The sequence below is a fragment of the Dermacentor silvarum genome, chromosome 10 (assembly GCF_013339745.2).
Source record: "Dermacentor silvarum isolate Dsil-2018 chromosome 10, BIME_Dsil_1.4, whole genome shotgun sequence".
Classification (NCBI taxonomy): Eukaryota; Metazoa; Arthropoda; class Arachnida; order Ixodida; family Ixodidae; genus Dermacentor; species Dermacentor silvarum.
Genome location: NC_051163.1, coordinates 27,623,849 through 27,636,962, shown reverse-complemented (window position 1 = coordinate 27,636,962; position 13,114 = coordinate 27,623,849). Strand labels below are relative to the sequence as shown.

At 48.7% G+C, this 13,114-nt stretch overlaps 1 protein-coding gene across 1 annotated transcript in view; it reads right to left on the bottom strand.

The window, feature by feature from the left end:
* The window catches only part of LOC119431077 (uncharacterized), a 141,047-nt gene that overhangs the window by 59,928 nt on the left and 68,005 nt on the right, over window positions 1–13,114 (bottom strand). The window contains 1 exon segment of the mRNA XM_037698534.2: window positions 2,537–2,937. Within this exon segment, the coding sequence (XP_037554462.1) occupies window positions 2,537–2,937 (401 nt within the window).

The following is a 13,114-nucleotide window of genomic DNA, read 5'->3' as shown; positions in this document are numbered from 1 at the left end:
TGCGTCGAGACACTCCAATGATGCCTTGGTGAAGCTAGAGGGCACGTTTGTGTTTCGGAGAGAAAGTTTTATTTATTTATTGATATGAATTTAAAGGAGAGCATTGCGCCTTTATTGGCGCCGGCTACTTGTCTTCGCAGGGCAAGCAAAACTGAAAGTACGAAAAATAGTGAAAAATCACCGGAGACGATAAAATACCGCGAACATTTACGAAGTTCCTCGCACGAGTTACGGAAGGCACATAATGGAATGAAATGACGCTTTCTGGGACACACAGAGTACCGCATAAACTAGTGTAAGTGCACAAGAGAGTCTGAAAACATGCACACATATATAGTCGACAGTTTTGCAAATGGACAACTGACATATCTAGGTATCGACCCTATTCGCGGAGCAGTTTTCTCTATAGGAACGAGATGGCGGTTTCGGCGGCGCGCCATACGTTGCCTCAACGAATGCGCACGAATACGAAACCAGTGCTGCTTCTGCCCTGCTGCTGTGCGATCAGCTGTCGGAAATGCAACTGGGTGTTCGCTAATGCGCTGTGCCCAATTCATGCTGCAAAATGTGCAACGATAAAGGGAAGACGTGTGCTGTAGTTAGCTGCAAAGATAGTGATTCGCATATAAAGAATGCGAATATAAGGAATATATCCAGGAACGGAATCAACCTGTGTCACCGCTGCTACATAAGCACTGCCTGTGTTGCCGGCCTTTCGCGATGCACGGCTTTCCTCGAGGATAAAAAAAAAGTTAGTTCATCCGCCAGCGCTGTATACCTAACCTCCGAAGAAAGGACTTCAACTCCGGAACGTCGGCACTTGAGAGTGAGTACCGCTCGTTACAAAAGGAAGTAGCGCCACTTACTGGCATATATAGTAAGCTTCTCGCACGTTATCTACACACATCCACCCCTACGAGCACGCAAACTCACGCCCACCCTATCGCCAACGTATCAATAATAAGTGAATGCGCGCTCACTTGAATCAATGTGCCGAAGCATGAGTGACGGCGACTACACCGACAAGACACGAATGTTGGAAGCTGAACGTTTCGTGATGGTCCACAGAGTAGGCGAGGGGCAAGCGATAGTACACCTTTGCTACGAGCTACCGCAAAGTACAGAACATTTACATTCCAAGCTTTGTGCGCAGAAAGAACAAATCTATCGCGGCAGAGCACACCCGCGAGTGATTAGGCTGAAAATAAACAATCAGATAGTGGCCGAATCGGGGAACCGAGGAACTTTACTGAACAGGAAACATGAAAAGCCGCTTACTTCAAAATGTTTGCCAAATAAAGAACGAAGAGCACACTGATCCTGATTTAATTCATAAGCGGAAAGTTTGGACAGCTTGGAATACGTTTCTAGCGCCGCTTTTAGTACAAGCACCGCATACGCTGTTCGCGCCGTTTGGTGAAGGCGTAATGAGCTCTAAAAGCACTTACATGTCCTCTAAAGCTGTGGCCAAAGCTTCGTGTCGTGCACACAGTCACCGTCTACGATATGCGTTGAAACGGAGGTTTGCTGCGCCGCACCGGCGTCACGCGCTTGCATTGTAAACACGGAGGCAGCTGAGGCAAGCAATGGACGCGTCACCATGTGATCAAACATAGCAGCGCCCACGGGAGCGCCGGGAAAAGGGTCAATAGAGAGGTTTAGGTTGTCCGGTAATCGGGTAAACGCAGGCGAACCGGGCGTTGGGGAGCGGCGTAAACGTGAGCGGCCTGTATGGTGCTGCCACCTCGTGGTGCGCAGAGATCAAACAGACAAAAACAGCTAATATTGCAATAACCAAGTGTATTCTACTTTCGCTGCTGGTGTAAATTTTTGCCAGCAACACGATTACGCTACTGCCGAAAATTTACACCAGCAGCGAAGTAGAATACACTTGCTTACTGCAATATTAGCTGTTTTTGTCTGTTTGATCTCTGTCCCATGAGGTGGCAGCACTATACAGGCCGCTCACGTATGCGCCTCCGCCCCAACGCCCGGTCCGCCTGTGTTTACCTGATTACCCGACAAGCTAAACCTCTCTAATATCTACATGACAGAATGCATAACAACGTATAACAAAATCAAACGCGACCATATATAGCTTATGGTGTTGAAAATATTTAATAGATCAATGTTATATGTAGAGTTTAGTCTAGCGGGAGAATTACTAGAAGAACTTGTCTCCGTCCGTTTCCTGCACATTTCTCTCCCTCGTCTTCGCGAGTTATTCGCACGCTTTTCAATATGGAAAGCTTCAGCATATTTTTCCCCTGCTGTAAATCAAGAATTTGTTCCAACTCGCTCAATACTGCCCGCATTGTATCCAGAAGAGCACCTCGGCTCTATCCAGCCCGTGCGGTCGCGCACTCACCGGCGCGATCGTGCACAGCGTCCAGCACAATTAACGTCACAAACACAGCGTCCGTCCGCGTCTAACGCCTTTTTCTTGTGTACGCGTCCTTGTGTATTCGCTGGTATACTCCCCTTTTCAAGTTCAGCATGCACCAACTGGCCCAAGAACTTGCGCTAAAGCACTCACCGGCGTAGCTCTCCGGGATGACGAGCGGCGGGCCCGTGGTGCTGAGTCCCGAGCTGCGCGCGTCGGGCGCCAGGGAGCGCGCGTGCACCTTGCGGCACCGGTAGGCGCCGTACAGCACCAGCGGCTGGCTCAGGTCCAGGCTCGAAGGCGAGTGCACGCGCTCGGCTATGCGCACCACCTGCGGCAGCGGCACCCGGCGCACGAACTCTCGAGGTGGGAGCCCCGGCTGCCAGCTGCTGCCGCTGCTACGCGGGGAGCCGTCCGTGTTCTTCGAGCTCAGCGACATGGTGGCGCCACCGGCGGGGACGACGACGACGACGACGGGACGACGACGGGGACGGAGAAGGAGGCGGCCGAGCGAGAGGCAGGGAAGACGGGAAGGACCGACGGGAGCCAACAGCCTGCGAGTATGGGGAAAGAGGGAGGGCAGTTAGGGGCACGTTTCACCCTATACACTGTAATATAATTTGCGTTTTTTGAAGGGAGTAAGAGTGTAGAGAGAGAGAGAAAGAAAAGAGAGGTGAAAGGCAGGGAGGTTAAACAGAGGGGAACATCCGGTTTGCTACCCTACGCTGGAGAGAGAAGGGAGATGGAGGTAAAGTGACAGGAAGGTAGAGAGAGAGAGAAAGAAAGGGCGCACAGATGCCCAATCACAGTCGGTCACTGTCGCCGCATACTATCACCGCACCTCACAGCACAGTAGCACTTGTAGGCCTATAAACATCAATCGGCATATAAACTCATAACTTCAAACCTTAAAATAATTTGCACCCTTAAAAGTGAATAAGGGTGTAAATTGGTCTATAACTCCTACCCTTACGCTGACACTTACGCTATTTTGGTGTAAGGGCGTGAGCTATAAACCAGTGTACACCCTTACTCACCTTTAAGGGTGTCAATTATTTTACATTTTAGCAACACGAGAAGCAGGGCGCCACGGCACGAAGCGCGCCATAACACACGCGCGCGCCAGTTTGTATTAATATATACACGTACTAGACGCACGTGATCGCTTAAACACGTACACGTATCAGGCGCGCGCTTAATTAGGTGAACGTGCTCTCGCGTAAGAGCTTTGTGTCGTTAGAAGGTTTAGATTCTACACGTGAGCGGTAGATGGCGCTGTGTCGCGTTTACCGCTAGAGTTACTGTAACTATATTTACCGCCACCTTGGTTGACGGTTGCCGGGTGCGTTCGTCGCTGAAGTCCACTGCGCGCCTTTATCGAGATGCGCCGTTTTGTCATGCCGGTTTACTATATATGGCCTCGCTTACGCCGATTTGCGCAGGACCTGCGTGATATTGCTTCCATGTAAAAAATGAATCAGTTTCAGTGCGTTGATGAACCTTCTTTCTCTCTGTTACCCGATGAAATCACTTTCATGGATGCATAGCTGTGAGTGCTGCACAAAGACTATCCAACCTTTCCATAATATTTTTCTGGTGGAGAAAATCTCCATCAATTGAGACATCGGACCGCGGAATTAAGTGCTTACAATAAGCCGTCACTTGGACCTGGAGTCAATCGTCTGAAAACAATGTCCAGTGTCGGAAGCTAGTGCTCGGTTCCAGCGTCCACAGCGGACGCCCTTCATCTACATTGGACATGCCGACAAATGCAGTCCGCGAATATGAAGCCAGGTATGTTAAGAACTGGCCAACTTGACGACTATGAGAGAGGACTAATAAACAATGCATTTCACGAATCTTTGCAGTATGCTCATGAAACGGGCCCCCATGCTTTTATATATATATATATATATATATATATATATATATATATCAGTATACCCTATGTTGCGTGTCAATGCACACGAATAAGAAAGACATTACTATACGGCAGTTGCTTCGTGTGGTGCATGCATGCGTGGACGTTTATGCTTTTATATCCTGGAATAAAGACAGTTGGTAGTGAGCGGTTGTGTTGTAAATAGTGCTTCGCGTGTTTATCTGCGCATGCAGGTTTAAATTAGAAAGAACAACCCTAATGTCCGCACTGTACATTGATCAAAGACTGCCATCCCTTCAGCTGCCGCGCGTACTTGGCCCATGGAATTTGCACCGCTTATGCATCTGGCCCAACTAAGTTCCTTTTATACTTCCTCAGAGACATTGGCCTACGTGAGGTATACCTTAGTTTGAGGAGTGTTGTGGTGTGTTTTAGCGCATGCTGTGTATCTGTGACGTGCACTGTTCGTATCCTTTTTCATCGTACGCATCTGGAGTAGCATGCTATGGGCATGCCACGTGGCAAATCCGTCCGGGAGTCATTAAATAGCCTTTCCTCTCCTTTCTCTCTTGTGCTATTTCTTGCCCTTCAAAAAAATAGTAGCTGTCATGCACCGAAGTTACATAAACGTTGACAATACTGTGCAATCTAATATTGCCAGACTCTCCCTGAAGCCATTCTCTTTCGCTTTTTACCTCGAAAAGTTGGGTCAAGACATAACCTCCGAGACTCAGCATACCGGCCGAGAACGTACGGTTCCCGTTAGTTTTTAACTGATGCGCACTTGTTTGTCTACTCTGCCGTGGCCTCCGCCTGCCATAGCGGGAGCACTATAACATACCGCGCGCTCCGACGCCGACGATCACGTGTTGGGCCGACTCGTTTGGCTTCAATCGCGCTGCGCAATGCTCCAAGCTATAGTTCGTTTCCTCCCTGCAGGCTTAGATTGCGGGTTGTGTGTTCGGCGGCTGCGAAGCGAAGTATAACTCCATTTCTAGCACTTCGCTTCTGCTCCCTTGTTGCCTATAGTGCGCTACTCTGCTCTAAGGCCCCAGTGACAGGGCGTGCAGGTGGTCGCTTGGATCGTGCTCCCGACGTCGGCGTGCTCCGTACACGAAGCCGGTTTTCTCTGCCCCGCCGAGCATTACTGCGTGCCATGCCCTCTGGGTGCTCGTCATCCCTGGCTCCATCGCGGCGGTGATCTTGGTTCTCCACCCTTGAACGCCGCTGACTCAGACGCGCGAGGCGGCGAGCAATGTCGGAGCGCTGAAGCGAAAACAACTGCGCAAGGTTTCGAATGACTCAGTTGCAGCGGAGCGTGTAGCATGCACACGACTGCCGCTGAATAACAAAACGAACTCGTTTTATTTATTAATCTATTTCTTGATTTTCTTTGTCCATCCAGGCCCTTGTTTAGCGGCGTCACGGGGTCCGCTTGCGTGAATAATTTTACCGGCGAGTGTATTCGGTCATGTTCGATTGGTAAGTTTCAAAGCGCCGCGAAACCTTTTCAAGGATATTGTTAGACAACCGTTTAGCATGTTGCTGTGAAGCGCAAACAGGCTCCAATGATAACGATGAAACGCGGTGATCAGTATCAGACATCGCGATGTTGGCGACACGCGTCGGGTGCTCCTATACACGAAGCTACAAAGGCAACCCGAACAGGTTTCTGAGAAATAAAGCTTTGCAGTTGAGGAAAAATTCGTCCCGGACAAGGACGAATTTTTTGCCATACCGGGTTTACAGGACGTCTCGTATTTGAGAGAAAAAAAATTCGTCCCGGGACCAGGACGAATTTTTCCTCAACTGCGAAGCTTTGAGAAGCCCGTTTGGGTTTTCTCTGTAGCTTCATGCTACGTAGCATGTACATTCGGGTGGATGAAAAATTCTTCCTTTCAACATCGTCATCATCATAATACACATATGGCCACTGTAGGACAAAGGGCTCTCCAAGCGATACCCAATTACTTTGTCTAGATTCACGTGACTCCAACCTTTGCCTGCAAATTTGCCAACTTCATCACTCCCCTTATAGCTATCTGCAGTTCCCGACTGCTTCGCTTCCCTTGGCACCTATTCCATTATACTAATAGGCCCCACATTTGCACCCTACATCAACCTCGAACCCGCGACCCTGGTCTATATAAAACAGAAAAGAAAAATATATCTCGAGCACTACCGACTCAGGCTTATAAGGCACAAAAATAAATGACTTATATACGGAGATCTTCGATTTCACGGCGTTCTTTGAACATACGTACATATCTACATACTAGTTCTGTAGCGTGCTGATGGGGCCTTAGTTACCGCTTCTGGAAGTTCACTGCCATGTGAGTTATCATAGTCAAATTATTTATTCTTATTGTGCCACAGCGCGTGATGCGAATGAAGTAAGGGTGAGACACGACAAACCCGTTCACCGCACCGCGCCTCAATACACTCTACGACGAGCCCAATTCTGAAAGCACTGAAGGTCACTCGGAACGCGCGTGCGAACGAACGTGTTCACGAAAAAGAAAAAAAAAACAATTCTGCACGCCACGGCCCGTACACGACCGTGGTTATAGCGCACATCGCCGTTATAGGTCAGGCATACGGACGCACCCGTTCCCAGGAGGCACAAGGTGCCAACAACGAGACGAAGGAAGACGACGCTACGACCGGACCGCGAGCGACGATGCGACTCTTATAGAGAAAGAGTCCCCTCCCCATCGAACCGCAGAAAAACCGTCTTTTGACGCAACCGCGAACAACAACTACCCATCCCAAACACCGCGGCGCATTGTCGCGTTGTCGTTTTGCGCGGTCACTTGTCGCCTCGCCCAGCCAATGACCCACTGCCTTCTTCGCCTTCGCAGTGTTCGCCCATGTACTATAGCTTCTTCCGGGAGCTATTCGCTCGACCAAGCTTCAGTGCGTGCCCGGTGAACAGCCAGAGCAATCCCACCCCCGAACCCCTTCACACGACGCGGCTTCCGTGAGGAGGAATCACACCGCCAGCTACCCCCCTTTGACGACCGCTGCGGGCTGTCGGTGAGAAGAGATACTGGCTGTGCCAGCGACGCCTGAGGTGACCGATCGGCTATAGCCTGCAGATCCTGTTGCGTGCAACGCACTTCGGAGTCAAACAGCGCGCCTATAGCGTGCACGCTGTTCAGTGGTGTGTGTTGTCCGCCCCAACTTCGCCAAACAACCTACTTCCTGATAGCAGGAGCTTTCTTTTTCGTTCTATCTTTGTTCCTTGTCTTTTTGCAGATCGGCACTGGAACAGGGACGTCCGCGTCTATATGGGACAGATTTGCCACGACGCGGAGTGGGTTGACTGTGCGACGCGTACATGGAAGCCCCGGGGCTGACACGCAAGCGAGAGGTAGGACACCGGGCCGCCGACTGCCTTTGCGATGTAGATGGGCTGTAGCGTTAAACGGCCACAAAAGAGGATGATTGAGTTAAGCTGTAATAGTAATTCCAACGTTTCTAGGACGCCGTAAAACTTAGTCGTATCCTGAGCGGAGGATTGATAAGCCAGAAAATGCTGTATCGCTCTTTGTCATGATCTTTTAACCGTTGACTGCGTCCCCACTTTTGTCCCAGGGCACTAGTGGGGATTTGTTCCAATATGTCAAGTGAAGCCAGCTTTGGTATACTTGTATAGTCAACATTTCTTGCGCCATATGAAATGAAAATGGATGTTTGAAAGAATGTTCCATTATCCTAAACTTAAAGAAGAATTAAGGGAGCTGCACAATCGGTTATGAGGAACGCTGTACTAGGAGGCTCCGGAATAATTTTAACCGCGTGGAGTTAAAGTGCACCCACTGTACGGTACACAACCGTTTAAAAGTTTCTTTGCGAACCTCGCCGGGTTTCGTGACCGTGGGTGCTGCGGCCTGGCTGTTCTCTTGCCGAATAGGTCAACCAATACACAGCGGAGTGCTCGCGCCACGCGCCCCGCTGGGTTCCTTGCACCACCAACAGATGGCGCTCGCCTGTGCGCATCCGCGGCAGCTGCGGTGGCATTTCATTACCATCTCTACCGTACCTGAATAAAGCCTTCCGTGTCACTTTGCGAGGACATTCAATAAACACAGACTCGTGTTTCGACTTTTTATGCACCCACGCAAAGATTCGCTGTATATAGACTCCAACTCGTTGGATATGCTGCTTTTAAAAAAAAATATTCCGTCCCCGTCGCAATGCGACCGCCGCGGCAGCGGTCGAACCCGCCACCTCATACACAGCAGCGCAACGCCATAGCAACTGAGCTGTCGCGGCTGGTCCACCTGTCCAAAGCTGATTTCGCGTTTCTTCCTCGGTGTCCATCTAACCCCGTAATTGCTGATGTCGAGTTTACTCGTCAATACAAAGGTTGTACTATACCTTGTAATTTTGAAGCTTAAATAAGTAATAATAAATACGTCTGGCAGTTTCTTTTTCAATTAACAAGAGCAGCAAAAGTAAGCGCCATAGGCATTCCTAGTACCATCTTTGTTAGAAATAAATAGCAACACAAATGCAGGTTCTCAAACAAAATAAACACTTTAAAACAATTTTTTTGCGATATTTCTCAAGTCACCAATGTCCTTTTAACAATGTGAGCACTTAACATTCATCAAAGACTGTCGTCTATTGACCCAAGGCACGTCCTCGGCCCACGGACTAACGCTGCCTGTGTATTTGGAGTAACGAAGCCACTTCTTAATCTTCCTCAGAGACACTGGACACAATGGAATACATTAGTTTGTGAAGTGTTGTGTGGTGTGTTTTGTGTAGGTTGCGCATTCGTCGTGCACTGTGAGTATGATTCCGTATTTCATCCAGCCCGTCTGAAAGTAGCACGCTAGGCGTGCCTCCAGGCATATTATAGCTATTCAGGATTCATTAAAGAACCTCTCTCTCTTTCTCATATGGCTAAGCTCGCACCCACTGATGTGACCGCTATACACCGTTGCTCGCCGCTGCACGTAACAAACGTTGGACGCTGCTTTCAAAGAGAGGAACGAGCCACGACAACCATCCACCGACACCCCAGTGTCCGAAGAGCGGCAAACGGTCGGCGGGGCGACGAGCCGCGACGATTGCGGCGATTGCGAGCCGTTCGGTCTCTTGAGCGGGCTGCCGCTGAGCGTACTACCACCACCGTCGTTCCGCTCGACTGACTGTCGCCCTGCTATCGGCGACTGGACGCTGCCAGCATAGGCGCTATGCGTTCAGTGCTTCCACTGCTCCCTCCCTCCTTTTCTTTTTATGTAGTGTTTCTCCTCTTTATCTAGATTCAATGGACTGCTGTCCGCCTCCGATCCGCGCGCCTGTATACTTGGAGGCCACGCCAGCATCTCTTCGCTTGCCGTTGATTCCCCGAGAAAAGCATGTGCGCAAGCGACGATGAAAAGCGTTTGCCGCGAACGTCGGCGGCGTTGGGTTCTATTCTCGAGTAGGTAGCTGGTCGCGGACTGGCATGGTCTTCCTTTCCGCGTCTTCACGCCCGCGAGTGGAGCGAGCACCACGTAATTGTCGGTCCTCTGGTCCTCGAAAGATGCGCTTGAGCATCCCTTTGACAGCGGCGTAGTCTTCACTTGTGTTTGTGTGCGTGTGAGTGCGGGCGCAGTCCTCTTTTCAACAGCGCAGGAAGAAATATCTGGCCTTCATTCGTCCTACCAAGCTCAAGGTCCTCATGGGAGGCATTGGATGTACAGTTGTCCCCCTTCGCGTATCCTGGAAGCTATCTTAAGTTGTACACCTAGCGCCATCAGTGAAACGACAAGTACGCATTGAAAGATTATACTTCGACCACTGTGAGTCATTGCTAAGTAAATAGAAAGTATTATACTCGTGTCAAATTTTACTAGCGTCAGCAAATTGCGGTGGTTGATACCGCCTATAGAGACTCCTCCAGGCCATGACGTCATACAGATAGCTGCGTCTGCCATTGCCTATACGTTGAACCTTGCGGCTCTGGCAGGCTCGCGGAATTCTATTGGTCGCGAGCTTTTTCCCGTCCTATCGAAAAACTGCCTAAGCCTCAAATAACTGCGACCACGAAGTGTACGACGATATACAACAGAATGGGTTTTCTTTGTTTGCTCTCGCACAGCGCCCGTCAAGAAAGTCGAAGAGACTGTGGTGCCAGATTGACCTTCATTTCATATGGTAAATAATTTTATGGTATAAGCATTACTTACGAGATCTGGAAGCGCGCATGCGCGCGCTGCAGATCTCGGATGTCGTTGCATTAGGGAGCGATGGCTGCATCTGTCAATGGCGCCGATACCAAGGAGCTTTTTTTCTTTTCTTTTTTTTAAAACCCTCCTTGGCTGAAACGCGCCCTTTTGTTCAAGCTGAGGAAGCGGTGTGTTTACCACGACCCCAGAAAAACATCCAGTTATGCGTTCTTGACGGCCAAGTTAGCCAAGAAAGAAGCAAGTGTTTTGCTCCGTAGTTTACTGCAGGTACGCGTCCTTGCTGTGTTGAAATAAAAAGAACGTGCCTCATGCATCGAGCTCATGTATATAGCTTTCTCGTTGTACTTAGTAGTAAAATTAATTTGTCAAACATTATAACTCTGCAGCAAAACTTGTGCCAGCTGGATAACTATATATATTTATAGGCTATTCTAACTTGCTATGCCGTTGTTGTTTTTTTATTTCGAAAGCTTGCCCATAGGCATAATACAAAGTATATCAAAAATACACGAACAGACTTGATTCATGCAAAAAAATCTAGAAGTGAACGATGATACGGTCCATGAATCCAACGTTCAAGGTCGGGTGGGCGGCCAGGCCGAAGGCCTGTTGCCCGTAGGTGGCTGAGACGGCTTAGGTGAAGTCTATGCCGTTGTTACTCACCAAACTATTCTTGTCCGCTGAGAGATAATGTTTAATGGCAGAAAGGTGGAGAGGTTCGACCTGAGTGAAGTGCCTTTACCCTGCTGGTCCACGCTGGGGAAGGGGTTTGGGGGAAAAAATTGCCGCGTATCTGCGTGCTTCGCTGCAAATGTCGTCGAAAGTCTTCTGCCGGCCGTACTACATGAGTGCTGGTCTGATCCGCGGCCACCCGTGATGCTGTTCTCGTACCATTTCCGTCCTGGCATGACGAATGCAATGGAGGTTTGTTTGACCAGATTTCATTTTACCGCATTTTTTCATCAAGCGGCCATTTATGTTTTGCCCTGCCTCAGACAGCGCTTCCTTTATGTTGAATCGGCCGCATCTGGCTGGCATTGATAAAATTGAGGAGGCGCTGCGTGAGACATGGACGCCATCTGGCAATATATCGGGAAACATGAGCTTGTGCAGAGGGTTTCCTTCCTCCATGGCAGAGGGCGCTCGTCGGCGCGCAGTCGGGGAACGTCGTTGGTCGGCGCGCATAGCATGGTATTTTCAGAGCAGCTTAGGAAACTAGGGTCTTTAGAGTTACGTATCTATGTATTTTCTATTAAAGGAACACACCTCCTAATACTTACCTAGTGATGTTGCGCCTCAGATATGCGTAATATTTACTTTGTGATCGATAACGTTCACAAGTATGAACAGCCGTACTAGTTTAAGTAGTGTGGGCGGTAAGCAAGTGGTCCAACTTTGGCCGGGTGGCTGAATCGGGTGACAGACAGACAGACAGACAGACAGACAGACAGACAGACAGACCAATGTAAACAGATACCAGTATATCAAGAAAAATGAATGGTGTTACAGCTGTGAATTGTAAAAAATGTAGAGATGACAATAAACTTCTCCTTGTGTACCAAATTTTCAGCGTTTAAGTTCCCCAAGAAAGACTATCGTCTTTAATAACAGAGATAAGATGCGAAGAGGAAGGATGGTGGTTGTATGGTGAATATAATGACACAGCATACTGTTTCTGTGCAACACGTACGTGCACACTTCGCAGCACCGCACAGTCATCTTGGCGGGCAGAAGTAGAGGTTACTGCAGTGTAGTTAGGAGGCCGTCTATAATGTTTTGCCTTGTTAGCGCCTGGCCTTGTTCTCAATTCGGTACGACTCGAATAGTAATAAATATTCGATCCCTCCATTAGAAATTTCGAATATTCGCACACGTAATTCTCGAATCAATTACGAATGGAATAGCAAGAACTTTTAGATCCGTATTCGAAACTTCCAATATTTGCACACCCCCTACCTTTCTCGACTGATTTCTGGGAAACCGTGTAGCAGAAGTATGTGGCTCTCACATTGTCTCTCTCTCCCCCCCCCCCCCCCTCCCCCCACCCCCTTTCTTTCCGTCACGGTGTGAACGTGTAGGCGACTTATTTCTACCAATTCTGTCCAGAGATTGCAAGAAAAGGAAGCTCTGGCATTGACAGACGCGGGTAAATTGAACAACCTGCATATTCTATGTGGCTCCATTTCGTTTCAGTGCTCAGAGTGTTTCTACACAAGACCGTTTCACTAAGGCACATAACCATGCTTGACGGGATACTCTACGGTCAGCAACGGTGAAACAGTCGTTTCTTTATTCTTTTTTTAAATTTCTCGTTGTTCTTGCAGCCAATAGTTAACTTATTCATAAGCGAGAAGACTACGTGGAACACAGGGGCTCGGTTTCTGTCTATCACAATCATACGAAGTGTCAGATAATGAGGTCAGAAAAGAATAGGCGAAGTTAATTGCTATGTTTAATTGAAATGTAGAATTTATTATTTTCATGATTATTTCTACATTTCAACTAAACATAACAATTAACTTCCCCTACATTCTTTCTCTGTATTAATTATCGGTCCCTTGCTAATCACTCTGCTTTTCAAAAAGGAGCGTTCTCTTTCTCCTTTTATAAAAAGCTTAGGCACAGCGAAGCTTACTGGTTGCTATTGCTAGGTATGAACTAGGT